This window comes from Monodon monoceros, unplaced genomic scaffold (assembly GCF_005190385.1).
Source record: "Monodon monoceros isolate NGI ecotype Baffin Bay Population unplaced genomic scaffold, NGI_Narwhal_1 Super_Scaffold_9, whole genome shotgun sequence".
Classification (NCBI taxonomy): Eukaryota; Metazoa; Chordata; class Mammalia; order Artiodactyla; family Monodontidae; genus Monodon; species Monodon monoceros.
The window spans coordinates 40,316,868-40,337,961 of NW_021703786.1; the positions used below are offsets into that span (position 1 = coordinate 40,316,868).

A 21,094-nucleotide genomic window follows, 5' to 3' on the forward strand; every position below is an offset into this window, starting at 1 on the left:
GTCTGGGAGCCCCACGGGGCCCCGTTCGGTTTCATAACCCCCAATACCTCAGAATGTGACTGTATTTCGAGACTGGGCTTTTCAAGAGGCCATTAAGGTAGGATGAGGTCATGAGGTTGGGCCCTAATCCAAATCTGACTGCTGTCCTTAGAGAAAGAGGAGATTAGGACACATGTGTACAGAGGGGAGAGCATGTAAAGATACAAGGAGAAGACGGCTGTCTACACGCCAAGGAGAGAGCCCTCAAGAGAGACCAACCCTGCCGACACCTTGATCTTGGACTTCCAGCCTCCAGAACTGGGAGAAGATAAATTTCTGTTGTTTGAACCAACCAGTCTGTGGTACTTTGTTATGGCACTGGGAGCAAACCCATACACCTCGTCTAGGAAAACCTTAGTAAGTAGATAAAGCGCCCACCCCTCTCTAGGAGCCACTGGGCAGGTTGTGCAGCCCGAGAGGGCTGTCTGCTTAGAGCTTTATGTGGAAGGAGGCACGTTCTTCCTGAGCCTCCTGCTCGCCACTGAATCCCCCTCCGAGAGAAGTCCATCTCCTGGAATGTGCCAGAAGGTCATATGGAAAAGGTCAGGGTCAGAGACACAGATCCTCTTCCCAGCTGTTTCACGTCCAATTCTACGAGGTGGGAAGGGGTGAGGGCTGCCCTATTGCTAAAGTCCTTACATTCTGGGTCCCTTTAAAAATTGAAAACAGGGGACTTCCCTGGTGGTGCATTGGTTAAGATTCCATGCTTCCAATGCAGGGGGCGCAGGTTGGATCCCTGGTCAGGGAACTAAGGTCCCCCATGCCACGCAGTGCAGCCAAAAAAAATAAATAGAGAAAAACTGAAAACAAAAAATCGAACCTGTCAAGCCACGTAAAGCAACGTCGGCTTTGACTGCAGAGCTCAGGAATCTCCAGTCCTTTCCAGACCGATCCCCCAGCTTGGCTGAGATTATGGGGGGCGAATGATTCACAGAAGAATAGCAGTTTTGGGTCTGGGCTGGAGGACGGGTCGGAGCCTGTGGGGAGACAGCCTGGGTCTCCCTGAGCCTGGGGACCCGGGCTGCCTTGTGGCCACTGCAGCTGGCCGTCCTCTAAGCCGAGCAGAGTGATGACGACCGACTGAGCTTCCTCTCTGGGGAGGAAACAGTTAAAATCCTGAGGCAGCTGCAGTCAGCTGGGCGTGGTTCTCCCATCTGACTGGGGCCGCAGGATTCTGGGCCCAGGAGCGGAGGAAGCACAGCTCTGGTGCAGAACTTCCACATGGCTGAGTTTGATCTGATGGCTCCAGGGCCGCTGCCCGGGGTTCCCGCTCACCCTCCGGCCACTCTCAGCCCAGACCGTGGGTCGGCCAGCCCAGCAGAGGAAGAGGACGCAGCCGCCCCGGGGAGCTCCCCGGGGGAGAGCTGGGGACAGAGCCGTGGCTCTGCCTGGCAGGGGCGTCCTGGGGCGGAGGCGGAGGCGGAGGTCCTGTGCGACTTCTGCCTCGGGGCCAGCAGGGTGAGGGCCGTGAAGTCCTGCCTGACCTGCATGGTGAACTACTGCCCGGAGCACCTGCGGCCGCACCAGGAGAACAGCAGGCTGCACGGCCACCAGCTGACAGAGCCCATGAAGGACCGGGACCTGCTCGTGTGCCCGGCACACCACAGCCCCCTGGTTGCCTTCTGCTGCCCCGATGGGCAGTGCATCTGCCAGGAGTGCGGCCGGGCCGAGCACAGGGGCCATGCCTCTGTCTCCCTCGATGCCGCCCACAGGGACAAGGAGGCAAGTGCTGGGGTCTGTGCGGAAAAGGAGGTGGGGAGGCCGTGGGCCAGGGAGAGGCCTGGCCTCTGCCTCAGCTCCTGGGGCTGCCGGCTTCACTCCTGTGCTCTTAGCTTTGGCCCCTGGCCGTGCAGCCAGCAGCCCTGTCTCTTGCATTTGCTTTGGTTACTCTGTCGCCATCTCGGTCCTGCTGTCCCTGTACTCTCTGTCTGCGTCTGTCGCTCCTGTGGCAAGTTTCCCACTATTTCTCACTCAGCTTTTGGTGACTCATCCGTGGGTGGGTGTTGGGTGCAGAAGGTGTTTCCCTCTGGCTGGATCTGAGTGGCAATGAATGCAATGTAAAGCTTAGCAGAAATTCAAGAGAAAAGAGCCTAAACTTTGCCCGAAGTTCTCTTTTTCCCTTTACCCCAAACAAGAGATCAGTAGCAAGGGCCCCTTTGGAGATACCGGGTATGAAATCCAAGAGCTTGAATAGTGCCGAGATAACAGAGAACTGGAAACTTCCCTCTGGGTACAATGTCAAGGACTGCTTACCTTAGGGAAAATAAATCTCCTCATCAGATAGAGGTATCAGGAGAGACTGAGAAATGCTGTGCTCATAGCCTGTAATTTTATTCCCATCAGGTAGGGCAACTGTTTCTAGAACAGCTGACTTTTCTTTGCCCTGAGAAAGCTGAAAGCCTGGAGAAGTTCCTGGGAATGGATTCATATGCTTCGTTTCTCATACTCGGACTTTCCACGAGCACGTTTGTTCTCAGTGGGGAAGTGCAGTTCTTTTGTCCCACATTTCTTGTATCTAGACTCCGGGCAGCTCCCTGTCTGCGCTGAGCACGGCCCGTGGCTGCGTCTTGGCCCCGGGCTTCCTGGGCAGCAGACAAGGAGCTTCCTAGAGCAAGACCCGCTTATCCACACCCTCCCTTAAGCGTGGATTTTATCCAGCGTTAGTGCGAATTGTTCCAGAAAGCTCTGCATTCCGGATGCCAGTGAGTTACCGTTATCAACTCCACAATCCACTTGCCAACAGTTCCCAGCATCTCCAGTGCCAGGAAATGTCCACTCAGGAGAGCAGGTCACTGCCACCCACTCCCCACGTTCACAGCCACGTTCACAGAGGAGGCTCTGCGTCAGCAGACAGGTCAGAGGATAAAGCTCCATGTAACTGACTACATGGTCTTCATGGAGCCTTGCCGTGTGCTATGTGCTTTCCGTGGATTTTCCCATCCAGTCCTGGAATAACTCACTGAGGTGGTGACTCTTTTCGTCTTCACCAAATTTGTCCAGACTCATACAGATGACTAAGCCATGGAGTGGGAATGGAAGCTTCTGGAAAGCCACCCCACTGGAGGAACACAGGGAAGGACCCCAAGGTCACAATATTATGACCTTACTTTATTTTTTTTTGCACCAAAACCCTGCCACACATGTAGAGAGATTAAAGCAGAGTGTACTGCTTTTCCCTTGTTCAGGGTATAATATCTGAATTCTGTTACGTTTAACTGGAAAAGTGATGTGTGCCCCCGTTCAGAAACAATCTCCACCAAATACTGAGATAGATTTTCCCAGAAAAGCCCTCCCTCCCAGCCTGGATCTGCCCATCTCCCTCCTCAGAGGCAGACACCACGATCTACTCTTTTCTTCTGTTTCTTTTCAGAAGTTCTATGCCTGTAGCAGCATAGCTACAGTATGAATTTTAACGTGATGTAAGCTGGTGCATTACAGAGACATAGGGTAATTGTCATTCTGAGCAGGGAGAGTTGTGTTGCTCCTGTGTGGAACCCCAAATTCAGACATCCCAGGAGGGAGCTGTGTCAGGTAAAATACAGACAACTGGGGCGGTTCTTGGTGCTGAAAGCAGGCCGGTTACAGGTGCAATGCAGCAGCCCCGTACCCCAGATCCTTGGTGCGGGCCCAGTTCCCAGCCGCTGCTCCCCGGTGTGCCTATCAGAGTTCCTGCCTTTCCACCCTGCATCCTTGCTTTCAACTCTGAGAGTGGGTGTGTGCTCTGTCAGCGCTTTTTGGGTGGCCCTGCCACGGCTCAGGAGCCAAAAGATTTCTTGCAAGGAGCCCAGGAGACCAGCTCCGAAGACACAGTACCTGGAGGAGGCTTCAGCCACCACCAGGATTATTTTGAAAGTCTTATTAGACATCAGTAAGGCTCCAGAAGCTCCATCTTTCCTCCAGCCAGCCCAAGCCCCCTGGAGCTGCTTGCTGAAGGTCACTTTGGATCGAATCAAGCGCTAGTCACTCAGGAATGTTGTGCAAGGGAAACCGTGAACAGCAGGGCCAGCCACAGGGACACAGAGCGGCCGGGAGCTGCATTGGGTCCACAGCGATGGATTTCTCAGTTCACCGACAGAGCCCCTTCTGAGGCTCCCACGGTCTCTAGCTATGCCAGTGGGCAAAAACTCTGGATTTGGGAATTCTGGGTGTTCTCTGATTATTTGCTCTGTGCCGCTGGGCTTCCAGAGCCCAGCTCTTCCCAGTGGGGACTCAGCTCTTCCCCTTGCCCAGGCCAGCGTCCCAAAGCCTCTTAGTTTTTTTTTTTTTTTTTTTTTTAAATGGAAGTGTAGTTGATTTACAACGTTGTGTTAATTTCTGCTGTACAGCAAACTGACTCCGTTTTACACATATAGACATTCTTTTTAAAATATTCTTTTCCATTATGGCTTGCCCCAGGAGATTGGATATAGTTCCCTGTGCTCTACAGTAGGATCTTGTTGTTTATCCATTCTACACGTAATAGTTTGCATCTACCAACCCCGAATTCCCAGACCATCCCTCTCCCGTAGCTTTTTTGTTTCTTTTTGGCCACACCCTGCAGCATGCAGAACTTCCCCGACCACTGTGCCCCCTGCAGTGGAAGTGCAGAGTCTTAACCACTGGACCACCAGGGAAACCCTTCCCTTAGCTTTTAAGAGCAGCTGATCTTAACTCCACTCACCTTCTCTGAACTCAGGCTCGCTGCTGGGAAATGAAGCTGTGGCATGCGTGTGTGTGAGTTGTGAAGTTTGCACTCTTTCTGTGACTGCTTTCCTGTTCCTTTTCAAGTTTATCAAACATTATCAAGCACTTTCTATGGGCTAAGTGTGCTACACTATCTCAGGGAGCGTGGGCTGTAGTCAGGAAGCCAGGGCAGGTCCACGTCTGCCAAAGGGCTGGGGCAGCACAAAGGCCCTGCTGCGTGTTCCAAGGAGGAAGACCCCTGGCAGTGAGGTCAGGGCAGGTATCTTGGAGGAAGGAAGGCTCGGCTGGGCCCCGCCTTAGACCTTCAGGTCCATTAGTGGCAGGTCACCGCATCCGATCTCAGCATTGGTTCCAGAAAGCTCAGGATATGGTGGGGGTCTCGGACACAGCCTGCAGCTAGAGCAGGATCTGAGTTCTGAGAGCCACAAGTGTTCCCGCTTCTTGGGGGCGCTGTTAACCAGCATTGTTCACAGCCCGTCTGCTGCCAAAAGGCGGATGGCTTGAGGCTGTTCAGGAGAATTTCTTCTAGAAGTTCCGAGGAGTGCCTTGGACTCAGTGTTATGCGACTTGTTTTATCCGGAACATTCCACCAGGCTGTGCGTCTTTCAGGAGCAGGGACGGTGTCTTATATAACTGGACTGGCACATAGTGAGCTCTGATCAGCTGGCCAAGGGGTGAAGTCAGGGCCCAGCTGGGACCCTAGTGTTCCCAGACACAGACTCTCTAGAGGGAAACACAAAGCAACTGGCACCATCTGGAATCTCCTTCTCTCTTCTCCCTCCCCCTGCTGTTCCAGTTTGCATCTCTACCCCGACCCTGGCCACTGAGCTGGGTACCACCTTTGCCCTGGAGACAGAAGCAAGAACGATTTTGTTAACATATTCTTGAGGCACCGGAGGAGACGCTAAACCATCTGATGAGGGTCGTAGAGCCTGAGAGAGGCAGGTCTTGTACCCCAGATGTGGTGCCTTTTGCACAGCATCTGCCCTCACCCTGCTGAAGCAGGGAGGGCTCTCTGTGCCCTTGGACATGGGGCCGTCTACTCTCATTGGCACTGCTGTCCTGCTTTTGTGTGGGGCTTGCCTGGGCCTGCGACCCGGAGCCAGGGTCTAAGGCACCCCGTCATTTCCTGGGAACAGGAAAAACTGGAGATGCTGGTCTCCGAAGCGGCCCCGCCTCTTGTGATAAGCAGGAGTGCCTGCTTGTGGGGTGACTCACTCAGAGGTCCCCGTTAGGCACTTGGGAGTCCCTTTCGCCTTTTATGGCAATCCGCAGACAGTGGGGAGAAGCCCCCTCCCTGGACACTCTGGGGGTCTCCCGTGTCCCCGGATGGTGCTGGGGCCGACCGCTTTAATACGCTCTGCACTCGTTGCTAACGTGTGTTCTGTTGTATCTCCCACCACCTTTCAACAAGCAGCTCATGTCCCCTCCCGTCGTGGAACAGGTCACTGGGTAATAAGCCTTCTAGACAGACCAAGATTCCACGTTGCCCCCAAATAGGCCGGACCCCGCATCTTCCCTGCTTCCCCCACTCCCGGGCATCAGGTCTCAGGCCTCAGGGGTGGGAGGTCACCTGGACTCACTCGGCTCTGAGTCAGGGCCGCAGGGCCTGAGCAAACGTTGCCAGGCTTCTGCAGAGGGAGGCGAGTCCCCTGCCTGCCTGGGCTGCCACCACTGGGGCCTGGGATTCCCGTGGGCTTCAGTGGGAGGAAGGGGAGACGCGTCACGGTGCCCCCGCACCCCGAGTTCTGTTAGGGCGAGTGCAGACACGCTGCTGTGAAAATCAGTGAAAGCTCTTCTTTCTGTTGCTGCTGTCTCGTGCCCTTGTGGACGCAGAAAGTGACAGGGCCTCTGAAGTTTGCAAAGGCTCTGGTTTCATGCCTCGGCATGTTCTCGGCAGACAGTGCTTGGGGAGTTTCAGGAGGCGAGAGTGGGGCTGGGCAGGGGCGTCGACGTGGGCAAACCCGGGGTTCTCAGGCGGGCACTTGCCTCAGCGGGGAGGGTTCGCTCTGCCTGCATCCGGCAGAGAATAAGAGTCCGTGATGGAAAGCAGCCGAGGTAGTGCTAGTAACGATGAGGGTAATGACACCACTGACACGGATGGAGCGCCTGCAACGTGCCCGCTACTGTACAGAGTTCCTGCTGACATGCCTCCCATCCTTGCGGGAGCCCTGTGAATTGGGCACTTTAGCTGCTCCCACCTCACAGGTGAAGAAATGCAAGTGTGGAGGCGTTAAGTAGATTTTCCCGAAGCCTCATCTGCTAACTAGAAACCCTGGGATGCCCACCCCCGACTTCAAGCGCCCTGTGCTCCTTGTCAGGCCGTTCTGGGCCGGATGGGCTGGACTCAACTCCACTGACAACTGTGTGACCTTGGATAGGTGGCTCCATTTTCTCACCTGTACAATGGAGATAATGTGTTTACCTGCTATGGGCATGGTCAGGATGATAAGAGGTGACACAGAGAAATGCTTGAAGCGATGCCCAGTGCAGCGTAAGCTCTCCCTGCATTTTAGCCAGTTCACCCCAGGAAGTGCCGGCACACAGCTGACCCTCTGTGCCTCCACTGAGGGTGGGTGCTCCAGCCTGGCTTCTGAGAGCAGCTTCTGAGACAGACTCCCCTTTCCATGGAAGAAGGGCAGACGGTGCCCTTGCTCCTGGGGACCTTCCGAGTGCCCTGGGCTCCTTCCTCCTTGACGCTGACCTTTCCTCTTCTTAGGCTGAGCTTCGGATCACCCAGTTAGACCTGGAGCGGAAACTCAAGTTGAATGAAAATGCCATCGCCAGGCTCCAAGACAACCATAAATCTGTTCTGGTAAGGCTGGCCGGGGTCACCTGCCGGGCTTTGGCGCTGCTGCATGCCCAGCCAGGCCCACCCGGGGTTGTGGGATGCAGGGTGCAGGCCCGGCCCCCATGTGCACGGGCCCCATGGGTTTTATCATTGGGTGAGAACTGTGGGTACAGATAAGGTCGGCCACACTGCAGGGTGGCTTCAACTTGTTATGGGGATTTGCTATGAAATTAGTTCAAGATTCAGAACTGGCAAGTGATTTACTTTTTAATGTTATAGAGTAGAAGCAAGCTAGTCCTGTAATGACAGTGTCCTTATTTGTACATGTGTATATGCTTTTTTGACCGGGAGAAAAGGGTGTATGTGGGAGTCAAGGGGGGTGGTTAGCCAGAGCTCCAGAAATTATGCATAATCGTGGATTCTTCCATCATAGGAGGGTGTTCTGCATGCACTTCTCACCAGTCCTAAATCCTGGCAGCCAGAAAAGAGAGGTGAGAGCTGCTGGATTAGTGGATGGTACTTGACAAGGCCAGTGGCGTGCCAGGCTACTTAGTTTTAGTCTCTCTGGTTTATGACCACTTTCTATAATAAACCCTAAGTAGACCCAAACAGTTCCACAAAGGTTTCTCATTAGTGGCAAGCCAATAACCACAACTCAGAGGAGAATGCAAAACAACTACCCTATGGCAGTCAGTCAGCAGCAGCATCTTTGCATATCAAGAATGATTCTATCCATTCATCCATCCATCCACCTACGTATCCACTATCCATCCATCCACCCATCCATCCATCCACCCATCCATCCATCCACCCACCTATCCATCCATCCATCCACCCATCCATCTATCCATCCATCCATCCACCCATCTGTCCATCCATCCATCCATCCATCACCTACCCATCCACTCACCCGTCCATCCATCCATCCATCCATCCATCCATCCACCCACCTATCCATCCATCCATCCACCCATCCATCTATCCATCCATCCATCCATCCATCCACCCATCCGTCCGTCCATCCATCCATCCATCACCTACGCATCCACTCACCCATCCATCCATCCATCCGTCCATCCATCCATCTATCCATATCTAATACATGTAACCATTTCAACTTAATTTCTTCCTTCTTGGTGTTTATAACTAACTGGCTGTGGAAGAATGAATACCTATTTCTTACCCATATAGTCTTATGAAAAGAAGAACAATAATTATCACTTTTAAAGTCTTGGAAACCTTCAGAGATTATTGATTTCCATGCTCAGTGTAATCTGGAGAACCGCATGGAGCATCTTGCCTTTTTCCAGCTCTTTATTTTCCAGACACTTTGATCCCTACTCAGTTCTTCTCTTAACTGCATGGTAACCAGGTGAGGTAGTTACCATAGTGGCCACCATGTAGGAGGTACATGAGGACACAGAGACAACAAGAATCGTCCAGGGTCCCTAGATTGATGGGACAGGAGAGCCTGCGAGTGTTGCTCCCTTGACCTAAGAATTACTCAGTCTGTTGAAATGGCGGTGCTTTAGTTTCTTTATCTAAGAAATGGGGACTATAGTAGTACAGTCGTGCCTTGGTGACCTCAGGGGATTGGTTTTAGGACAACCCCCAATCCCCCCACCATGGATACCAAAATCCACAGATGCTCAAGTCCCTTGTATAAAATGGCCTAGTATTTGCACGTAAACCTACGCATATCCTCCCGTATACTTTAAATCTTCTCTAGATTACTTACAATACCGGATAAAATGTAAATGCTATGTAAATAGTGGCCAGCTTGGCAGAGTCTAGTTTTGCTTTTTGGAACTTTCTGGAATATTTTCCCAAATATTTTCGTTCTGTGGTTGGTTGAATTCGTGGATGTGGAATCCGCAGATATGGAGGGACATCTGTATTTACCTTCTAGGGTTGCCATGAGAGAATGTGTATACAGTGCTCAGAACAGTGCCCGGCCCATGATAAGCACTTACTAAATGTGGCCGGTATTGTATTACTATGTTGTGTAATTAAAAAGTGACCAGGCAGGCGGCAGGACCCCAGAAGAACAGAAAATAGTACCTGGAGGGGCTGCTCAGAGGGCTCTCAGATGGGATGGTCATGGAGGGACAATGGGGGAGATTGAAGGGAGGGTGAGCAAAGGAAAGTGTTTCCAAGAACGTTACATGAAGTTTAACCAGGTAATTTGTGTTGGGGCAACGATCTGGAGTTGGGCATTGTCAGAGGGAGCCGTCAGCACCAGGACCTAAGAACTACCAAAGAGAAGTGGAAACCGTTGAAAACGTGGATTGAAGTTGTAAATATGACATTGACTGAAGGCATTTGTAAAGGATGTGGAAGGATAGAATCCCACATGCACAAGTGCCATCATGCAAATCCTTGCTATTCATCACATGGAATTTGTTTTATATATTTTTGAACGTGGCATTCCATCTGCATAGGTAGGCTGGTCCTGTGATGCTTAGGTGCTGTGGACACCTGCACACACCCTAAACATTTTGTGCCTGGCACAGACACCATAGGGTTAGATGTGCTTTTGGCTCAGATGGACCCGGTGGGCAGTTTAACTGGACATAAATGAAATGCTAAGAAAGCAAATCCATGCTACTGATTTGTACAAAGAAGCCAAATTATTATTTTACCGCAAGAAACATGACTATCAAGAATACTGAATACGCACACTGTCCTGGTTGGTAGACTGATGTCACAAACTTGAAGAGCAGCCCGACTGTCAGAGCTGGACTCAGAAATCAGATAATTCACTCTCTCATCTGATGGATGAGAGACTAAGGGAATGATTGGCAAATAAGTACTTATACCCTGGAGAGTCCTTCTTGTTTCCGGGAACCCAGGATTCAAATGAGAATAAAGGCTTGCTTTTACAATAGGAAATCGCTCCCTGATTTGCGGGTTTCTCGGGTTTGCGTTTCTGCGTGTTGAGCTTTGAGAAGCTTGGACGCCTCACTAACAGGTTCTTCACCCCCCCCGCCCCTCCCCCCGCCAGGTGTCGGTGTCGGAGGTAAAGGCAGTGGCCAAGGAGCAGTTTGGGAATCTCCTTGCTGCCATGAGGAAGGCCCAGGCTGACATGATGCTTTTCTTGGAGGAGAAGGAACAAGCTGCCCTGGGCCAGGCCAATGGCATCAAGACCCACCTGGAGTACAGGAGCGCGGAGATGGAGAAGACCAGGCAGGAACTGGACAGAATCGCTGCCATCGGCAACCCCGTGCTTTTCCTGGAGGTATGGGCTGCCGTGCCGCTGACGCCAGGGAGACCTTCGCTCTGCTCGGCCTGTGTCGCACGGGGGAGGGGGACTGCCCGCTGATAAACGGGTGCGCAGGGAGCTGTGAGGGCAGAGAGGAGCTGAGTACAGGGGTACAGGAGGGAGGGCTTTCCAGAGCAGAGAGGCTGGAACCGGGTCGTGGAAGACGCATCCGGTGCCAGCAGCGGCAACGGCATGTGCCGAGGCAGAGAGGTTTGAGACAGCACAGCTGATTTGGGGAACTGAGGCGCTTTCACAGGGGTGGGGGGTGGGATGCTGGGTACAGAGTGCTGGGAGGCGAGGCTGGCGGGGCCAGGTGGGCATCTGGCTGTAGAAGCTTGCTCTTCATCGTGAAGGCACAGCAGCCCAGGGAGGACTTCAGCTGAGGGGTGATGAGCTCAGGCCTCAGTGTGCTTTATAAACCGCTCCGACAGTGGAGGGATGCTTGCTGGGCCGGGGTGAGACCCGGGTCCTGCTGCCTTTCGGAGAGGGCTGCACGCGCTGGGGGTGACTGAGGACAGACAGCCCAGCAGAGAAGATGAGACCTTTCATTACCATTCATTGTATGTTAAGCCACCTGCCATCAGACATTGCATCCTCCTGGATCTGTCACTAGAGCGCTGTGTAGTTTTTAGCAAGTCACTTGACCTTTTTGGGTCTCAAATTCCTCATTTATAAACAAGCAGGTCGGAGTCAATGATTTCCAAGGCTCCTTCAGTGCTAATATTCCTACATACAAATAATTCTTTTATTGCATTTTGGGAAGATTCCCTTCTAGTTAATGGCAGACATAAATGTTTATTATGAAAAAAAGCCTTGGAAAATATGGAAAAATACAAAGGAACACGATCATTCACATTCCCATCACCCAAGATAATCATCGTTAGCCTTGTAGTGAGCGAGAGAAAGAGAAGCAGACAGAGACAGACAGACATACCAAAGAATGTCTTTCAGTTCCTTTACTTTTCAATATCAAAACAAAGAAACTATGAAGAAAGATTTGGCTTCCCATGTCATGAGTTTCCTAAAGAGCATATAAATAATTTTTAAAAAGAAATAAAATCTCTTTATTTTTTTCTCCTTTTGTAACTTTAACATAAAAACTTTAATATGTATAAAATATATTTTAGTATAGGCCAACTTATTTTAGTTAAACATAACTTCTTTTTCCACAAATTTTTAGCCAATCGAAATGACATGTATTGTTCCCCAGTGATTCTTTTTTTTTAGAAATAGACCATTTTATTTTATTTTATTTTTTATTTTTTCGCTGTGCCGTGCAGTATGAGGGATCTTAGTGCCCCAACCAGGGATCCAACTCTCGCCCCCTGCCTTGGAAGCATAGAGTCTTAACCACTGGACCGCCAGGGAAGTCCCCCCAGTGATCTAAAATGTTACTTTTATCATATATGGCACTAACTCTACATATGGTGTTAAAATGTTCATTTTTCTCCCTGTCTACTCTCTGGCTTGGCCTCTTTCTTCTCTTCCATTATTAATCTAACCCTTCTGGTACAGCTGTTTTCATCGCTAAGTTTTCTGCCGTACCCACCCTGTAATCCAGTGCTTCCACTGCGTTTGAGTTTTGATAATGTGTTACACCTGAAAGCAACCTTTCCTGATCACTGCAGAGTTTTGAAGCACGAGAGGCTTGATAATGTGATTACCTATGTGAAAACACTTTTCAAACTCTAAAGCACAGAACAAGAATTAGAGAACACTGTGTATTGGATTGAACCGACTAGGAAAATGCAGCAGCAAGCACTCCCGCCTGAGGACTTGTCTGTGAATCTTCCAAGTGCTAAACCCCTTCCTCCATCCCTGTCGTGGTTTGTGTTTAAATTAGTTAAAAAAAAAAAAAAAAAAGTACTGATAGAATGAAGGTTGCAGGAATGTTACCGCCATCTGCGCTGTTGGTGTAACACATTTGTTCTTCGATTCCCTGTCTGGGCTGTGTATTGCATCTGCTCGTGGGTGCCTAGTATCTCTTGATTTTTCAAAGTCCACTTTCCCAGTTAAAAAACACGAATGCTTTCTACATTATCAGACACTGAGCTGGACCCATTACACACACTTTCTTTGTGAAGTGCACGTCACCATCAGCCTATTTTACAGATGAGGAAGGTGCCGTATTGAGGAGGACAGCCCTGTTTAAGAAGCACAGAAGCCAGGGCAAGTTCTGCCGTGTGTCCTTTCCTGCAGGAGTACTGCAAGTTCAAGAACATGAAGGACGATGCTTTCCCCAGTGTCTACATTGGACTCAAGGACAAGCTCTCGGGCATCCGCAAGGTCATCACGGACACCACCGCACACCTGATCCAGTTGCTGCAGAACTACAAGGAGAAGCTCCAGGAGTTCTCCAAGGAAGGTGAGAAGCTGTGGCTTGAAGTGTCTCGGAGGGGCTGACGCGGGAGGTGGGAGTTGGGAGGGAGAGCAGAACCGGGGAGCTTCTCATTTTCAGAGCCATCCTCTGGCTAGCCATGCTACTGATGGACACTTACCTTGATGACTGAGACCAGAGAATGGGAGTCAGTCACATCACGCCCTTGGCCAGCATCTCCGAGACTAGCTTCTGAGGTTGCTGACGCCTGTACTTTCAAGGGAAATCCAAGTCAGGCTGGGGTCTCTCCTCGGCGTGTTTTACTTTAGTGTGGTCCATTGAGCAGGGGTCTCTGACACGTGACTAGTGTCCGGGCCCTTCTTCCCCGAGGAAGCCCAGGGAAGAGGGGCTGGGGGTTCCTGCTTCTTAGGTTCTCCTGCCCACCTGGACAGGTGTGCATTCACAATTCTCTGATTTTCTAGAGGAGTATGACATCGGAACTCAGGTGTGTGCCATCACTGAACACAAACACTGGACCTCAGAACCGGAGCCCAGCACCAGGCAGCAGTTCCTCCTGTGTAAGTCGTGAACAGCTTCCCTTTCCCTGGGTGTGGGTGTACGTGTGAGGCTTTGGAAGCAAGGATGCCGTCTCTCACGTAGGTTTCAGGTTCTTGCAACATCAGGGTCTATTCCCAAATGGTACATTTTAAAAAGTTTAATTTAAAAAAAATTTGAACTTTTCATTTTGAAACAGTTTCAAACTTACTAAAACATTGCAAAAAGAGGACCAAGAATTCTTGTATACCTTTCATCCGGTTTTTCCAAACATTAACACTTTACATTACAATGGTCCACTGATCCAAACTGGAAAATGAAATTACTGCAAGTCTATTAACTAATCTATGGAATTTATTCAGGTTTCACGAGGTATTCCTCCCAGTGTCCTTTTTCTGGCTGCAAGTCCGGTCCAAGGTCACAGATGTTTCTTTGTCTCCAGTCTGGGTCCAGTCCCTTTGTCCTTCTGTGTCCTTCATGACCTTGGCCCTTTCAAAGATCCTGGCTAGTTCCCAAATGGCTCCCTGTTAAGTCTGACTTGGCCAGAACTGCAAAACCCATTGTCCCGTCATGATGTGGGAGTGTCCTGGGCTGTCAGCATTTTTGCAAACACGTTATTTCCAATTAATACTTCCTTATGGTTAACAAGGCAGGGAGGTTTCATCTCCCAGGAGAGGAAGGGCTGCATCTGGGTAGTCAAGGCTCACTTTTAGGACATGCAGCTGCTTCATCTCTTTGGAACGTGCTGTTGAACCCTGCTTCTGCTTGCTTTCTGGGGGTGAGCGCTGGCTGACCAACTCCTGAACCCCTTTTGCTCTGGTCGTGACGTGGAGCCTCGGGTTCGATGACTGTCTCCTGTTCTTTCCACAGCTCCTCATTTTCCCCAGGACCTCTCGGTTTCCACACAGTTTCCTTGATTTATTCTTTCCTGCTTCCTGACACCAGCACGTCTATGTTTTTTCTTTAAAATAAATTTATTTATTTATTAATTATCTATTTTTGGCTGCGTCGGGTCTTCGTTGCTGTGCGCGGGCTTTCTCTAGTTGCGGCTAGCAGGGGCTACTCTTTGTTGTGGTGCACGGGCTTCTCGTTGCGGTGGCTTCTCTTGTTGCAGAGTGCGGGCTCTAGGTGTGCGGCTTCAGTAGTTTTGGCGTGTGGGCTCAGTAGTTGTGGCACATGGGCTTCAGTAGTTGTGGCTCATGGGCTCTAGAGCTCAGGCTCAGTAGTTGTGGCACACGGGCTTAGTTGCTCCGCGGCATGTGGGATCTTCCCGGACCAGGGCTTGAACCCGTGTCCCCTGCATTGGCAGGCGGATTCTTAACCACTGCGCCACCAGGGAAGCCCCACATGTATGTTTTACTAACAGATATAGTTAATACAAGAAGCCAAACACCTTTTGTGCTTAACATTAAAATAAAAGTGAACCACATCCTATTATAGTCTGTTTTCTGTTGCATGAAAGTCGTCTCTTTTCATGCATGATATTAACTTTTGCTCCTAGAGTATTGCTGTGAACTTTTAGCCTTTTATGGACTCACATCATTTCACCTGTCCAAGTTCTGTCAAATTGCCAACTTGACTGACCAGTGGGAGCCACTTGTAAGCTGGCCTCTGTGACCTTTAAGCCTTGACCTTCTGCCCTTGAGATTCTAAAAAGTATTGCTGCTTTCTGGCACTAACAGAATGTTCCAGACCCATTCTGGTTTTCTTGTCCCAAGGCATAGAATCACCTACCCTGTAAGGAGCCCTGGGTCGCCCTAGATGAGAAGAGTACTAACGCACTCGTTCATTTGGCACGTGTATACCGAGCATCTTCTCAGAGCTAGAACCCCAGGATAGAGCCCCGCATAAAATGTGGAGCTGATAGAATAAAAGGAGAACATTCATGAAACAAACACACTGATAAATAATTACACATTGTGATGAGTACCAGGAAGTTATAAAGCCAGGGTTCTCCGAGAGACATTGACAGGCAGGCATGGAGACCTCTTTGAGGACAGACTCACAACCGCAATCCGAACGGATCAGTCGGGGTCTCCCCGACTCAGGTCAGGGCGAGGACCCCACCGCGGAGGGAACGGTCTGTGCCGAAGCCGCCCGAGCGGGTTCAGCGTTGGGTGGGTCTGAGGTCAGGGTGCTGGAGTGTGGAGGTCAAGGGGGAGAGGGCAGGAGACGAGGTTGCTGACGCAGGCAGGCGCCAGTCACACAGGGCTGGGTGGCCAGGGAGGCAGGTCACCGCTTTTTCCTAAGGGCAGGGGCGCCATCAGGGGCTGTAAGCTGGGGCGACGCGATTCACCTTAGCTGGCTCCCTGAAGCGAGCTCCTGTCGGGGAGAAGGTCTGGGTGGGGGAGGCGGGAGAGAGTACCCCGACCAGCATGGGGCTACTGCACGCTCTGGGGGAGATTTGGGGGTGGCTTAGATGGGGGTGAAGCAGGGCACTGAGAGGACTCAGGGCTGCCTGTGTGTGTGGTGGGACAAGATGTGGGAGGATGAGGGAAAAGAAATGGAGTGTGACTTGGGCACCTGGGTGCGTGGAGGTGTTGTTCTCTGGGACCAGGAAGAGAATGTGTGGGGTGGGGGACTGCTTGAGGGTTCCCCTGCTAAATATTGGCCAGATATTTTAACAAATGAGTGAATCAAATGTGGGTGTATGAGTGCCTGTCTGCCCCAAACCGTTGCCGACACTGGGTAGAAAAGTGCCTGGATTTCAGGACGTATTTGTTGAATGAATGAAAGCGTGAGCCCATCCGTAGGTTTTACTTCTTGATTCAGTGCAGCAAATAATACAGTAAATTCCAAGCAATTTGAGCTTCAGGAAGGAAGGAGGTGGGTTGACTTGTCAAAAGGGGTCTGGGACCACTTACGACCTGCATGGGCGAGGTGCCCCCCCGCAAGCAGTTCTCCGTGACACTGCCCTGGCGTCCCACAGTTTAGCTCGGTTCTGGCACTGCCTGGAGATGGCGTCAGATCCCACAGGATGGCTCCCACTTCAGATGCCAGTCGCCAAGTATTGGGTCCCCAGGTGACGGACAACTTCTGTCCGACTTGGCTACAAATCAGAGGTTCCCAGGACCCCCCACCCCAGCCTTGGACTCGAGCATTTGCTAGAACAGCTCACAGAAGTCAGGGAGACACTTATATTCACCAGTTTATTAAAGGATGTGGTAAAGGACACAGATGAGCAGCCAGATGGAGAGAGAGAGGCACGGGGCAAGGCTGGGGAGGGTCCCGATTTCAGAAGCTTCTGTCCCCATGGAGATGGGGTGCATCGCCTTCTGGTGTGGATGTTTGCCAACCTGGAAGCACTCAGAACCCTGCACTATTGAGATTTTATGGAGGCTTCATCTCACAGGCATGATGGCCCACTAACTCCATTTCCAGCCCCTCTCACTTCTCATGAGAATAGGAGTTAGGGCTGCAAGTTCCAAGCTTCTAGTCGTGACTTGGTCTCTCTGGTGACCAGCCAGCCCCCTCCAGGAGCCCACCCAGAGTTGCCTCGTCAGAACAAAAGATACATGTATAACCTGGGAAATTACAAGGGTTTCAGTAGCTCTGTGTCGGGAACAGGGGCCAAAGACCAAATATTAGAACAACAGATGGTCCTAGTGCTCTTATCACTCAGGAGATCACAGGGAGCTTTGTGCCGGCAAACGGGAACCAGAGACCAAATATATATTTATTATAAATCACAATATCACACTTGCGTTCTGTTTTCTGGTTTTCACCCACCTCTTTTCTGGGAAGGAACAGGGGTCTGGGAGACGGATGTCTTTTCGTCCTTTGGAGGCTCGCTAGGTTTGAAGTGTTGGGTCTGAATCAGCTGTCGGTCCCTGACTTTCTGTGTCCCCTCAGATGGCTGTGACGTTGCCTTCGATCCCGACACGGCACACAGGTACCTCCGGCTGCAGGAGGACAACCGCAAGGTCACCAACACCACGCCCTGGGCGCACCCGTACCCGGGCCTCCCCAGCAGGTTCACACACTGGCGGCAGGTGCTGGCCCAGCAGAGCCTCTACCTGCATAGGTACTACTTCGAGGTGGAGCTCTCCGGGGCGGGCATCTACGTGGGCCTGACGTGCCAGGGCATCGACCGCAAGGGCGAGGAACGCAATGGTTGCATTTCCGGAAACGACTTCTCCTGGAGCCTCCAGTGGGATGGCAAGGGGTTCAGGGCCTGGCACAGTGACACGGAGACCCCACTCAGGGCCCGCCCTTGTCGGAGGCTGGGAGTCTATGTGGACTTCCCCGGAGGCGTCCTCTCCTTCTACGGCATTGAGCAGGAGGCCATGACGCTGGTGCACCGTTTCGACTGTAAGTTTTTGGAGCCTGTCTACCCAGCCTTCTGGCTTTCCAAGAAGGACAACACCATCCGGATTGCGGATCTGGGAGAGGAACCCGAGAAGCCGGCACCGACCCCGGTGGAGCCTGCTCCCTAGATGCCGGGGTCCAGAGCCCAGACCTGTGCTAACACACAGATGGGGCGGCAGCTTGCGTTTTAAGGCTGACTGGGGGGCAGAATCTCTGCCAGCGGTTGCTGGCTTCAGAAATCACGTGGGTCACAGGATGAGGGGAAGGGTCTCTGGCCGCCGCCTTGGGCTCCATGCAGCACTGTTCCCCACGTTTGCAATAATCCTCAGGCCCTAAGTCCCCCTCGCCATCTTCTCGTGATGTCCTGTCTGCTCGGGTGAGCAGTGCACGGTGCCCAGAGGTGGTCACCAGGAATCCTCAGAACCGTCAGAAAGACTGCAGAGGAATCAGAATAAATCGCTAACTTTATCTCGCTTCCCCCGCGTCCCCGGCACTGTCCTGAGCTCCTCCCGTGCGTCAGCCCTCGTGGCTCTCATGGCAGCCCCGTGGGGTAGCTGCTCACACCGTCCCCATTTTGCAGGTGGGGAAGCTGTGGTCTGGCGGGGGTCAGTGAACTTGCTCGGGGTCACCGTGGTCATGTGGTGAGTGAGTGGCCGAGCCGGGATTCAGACCTGGGAGGGCTGACGTTGAACTTCTAACCCCGACCCCACGCTGCCTTGCTCCTTAGACGGTGGGTGTTGTGTGCACGGGAATAAACCACATCATGAACTGCGTTCATAGGAGTAGAGCGTCTTACGGCCTCCGTCGCTTTGCACCCGCACGTCTGACCGGGCCTTGCAGCAGCTCTGCCGTGATGGAGAGCTCACTACCTCACCTGGAAGCTCACCTGGCTTGGGGACAGTGAGGATTGCAGGAATGTCTTAGTGGGGTCCGAGTCCTATAGTCCCTGTGACCTCAGGCGACGGGGCTCCTTCCTCTCTCCTGGAGCCACCCGGACGGTGTGGATGCGTCTGATTCCTCATTCAAGGGCAGTTCTCCACGTGTTTGGGGGCAGCTCTCACACTGTCCCGCCCGGGAATTATTCTCGGCTTCTCGCTCTATCTCCCACTTTCCTTTGTGGTTTCCGGACCTTCTACTCCTCTGATCACATCCCCCTCCTTTCTTCAGACGCGCTCCCTAAGCGCAATGACAAACTGTATTTAAATGGGTTTCTGAGGATATAACCTGAGGCCCCTTTCGGGATTCCCTGGAAATACAACTTCTGGGTCTTTTCCGTGACCTGTGTCAAGTCAAGTCCCTTCCTCTTTGGCCAGTCTGACGGTCCTGTGTCAAGAGTACTTTACTCCAGCGTCACTTGACTCGTTTCCAGAGACCCTGCCCTACATTTGAATTCTAGGATTTATATAGTATAGGATTTGAATTTTTTAGTTGAATTTAAAAGCTTTGAATTTTATTGACCTTGAAAATATTTTTAAAAATTTTTATTGGTGTATAGTTGATTTACAATGTTGTATTAGTTTCCGCTGTACGGCAAAGTGAATCAGTTATACATACACATATCTCCCCTCTTTTTTAGATTCTTTTCCCATATAGGCCATTACAGAGTATTGAGTAGAGCTCCCTGGGCTATACTGTGCATCCTTAGAAATTTTTAAATTTGCATTTTAAATGTCATCACATCATTGCTGCTTGCGGAAACAGTTTTATTCATGACTCTATGCCCAGTGTAATAGCTCTCCTTCCTAGCCTGGTGTCACCTACAGAATTGGTAACCTTTTCTTCTTAAATCTTACTCTTGTTGATATACATATTGATTAGGTTGATACCTATATTGATTGGAATCTTGCAGTCCTCAGGCAATATCTTTTGGGTTTAGTTGTTCAGTAAGTTATACATCAGTAGAATTGTTTGCTAATGTAGCCCACCTTATGCCCCTTTATCCACTGCACACCATGAAGGACTTTTCAGTGGCAGAGATCAGGATATACTATGTCAGCATTTCCTCTCTCATGATGCCCTCTAGGGGGAAAGTGAGATCAGCTTGGCTGGGTTGTTGATTGCTCCTTACTTTCTTCTCCAAATGCTCACATGATATTTGACAAACCATTTTAGAATTCTGGTGTAAGTTCACACCTCATCTGCTGTTTCCAGAATCTACCTTTTTTTTCTTTTAAAAAATCAAGACAACATTGCCTGTCTTCATCCTCCACCATTCTCCCTAATTTCTCAAAATTTACTGCCTGGATTTCAGTCACGTTGGTAAACTGTGTCAGTGTCGTGAGATGTAATTTGTTTAGGCCACACTCAGATTCATAAAAGGAACTCTTTGGGTGTCTCCTTACCTGTTTTGAACTTCAGTTCCTCTTTTTGTCCACTCATTTTTGGTTTTAAGACCTTTCTTCTCGAGATAGAAGATCAAAGCAAAATTGAGCATTAGCATTGCCTTAAGCGAGGGCATATCTTTTTTCTTCCCCTGGGTCCAAAAACTGAAAATCGCCTAAAACAAAATAAAAAATTAAAAAAGATAACAAAGGCCAATTTTACGCCCTCTGTCATCTTCCCCAAGCTGTGTCAGTGTGTGCCACTCTTCTGTATGTCCCACAGAAGCCTCCACGGTCTTTGGCAACTCCCTAAGCATAGACAGGGACGTATAATAGCAGATGCAGCTGATCCGACATTCCAGAGGTTCTGAATCCTCTTTCCTCTTCACACCCACCGCTGGCTGCCGCGTTCCTTCACTGAAGTTTTGCTGAGGCCCTCGGGTTTCCTCTAAAAAGCTTAGGTTTGGGGACTTCCCTGGCGGTCCAGTGGTTCAGACTCCACGCTTCCACTGCGGCGTCAGGGGGCTCTGGTTTGATCCCTGGTCAGGGAGCTAGGATCTCGCCTGCCTTGCGACGCCGGCAAAAAATAAAAATTAAAAAAATTTTTAAAGCTTAGGTTTTTAAAGTTAATGATGAGTAGGGAGGGCTTTGGCATTTTGAGGACCGTTCCCCATTTCTTACCTCGTTTAATCTTTGCAGCCCTGTGAGACAGGTAGTATTTTTCCTGTTCTATGGAATGAAAATGAAAAGGTTGGCGGCTCAGAGAGGCAAAACTTGGTCAAGGACGCTCAGTAGGACGTTTTGAAAAAAACGTTTGT

The 21,094-nt window shown here is 50.9% G+C and overlaps 1 protein-coding gene across 1 annotated transcript; it reads left to right on the forward strand.

Moving 5' to 3' along the window:
• The first annotated feature begins 1,198 nt into the window (after positions 1 to 1,198).
• Positions 1,199 to 18,722, forward strand: TRIM16 (tripartite motif containing 16). Its single transcript, XM_029213368.1, has 6 exons — positions 1,199 to 1,761; positions 7,442 to 7,537; positions 10,518 to 10,751; positions 12,975 to 13,140; positions 13,575 to 13,670; positions 17,500 to 18,722. The coding sequence occupies exons 1-6, from the start codon at positions 1,261 to 1,263 to the stop codon at positions 18,081 to 18,083; spliced, it is 1,677 nt and encodes a 558-aa protein (XP_029069201.1). The 5' UTR covers positions 1,199 to 1,260; the 3' UTR covers positions 18,084 to 18,722.
• The last annotated feature ends 2,372 nt before the right edge of the window (positions 18,723 to 21,094 follow it).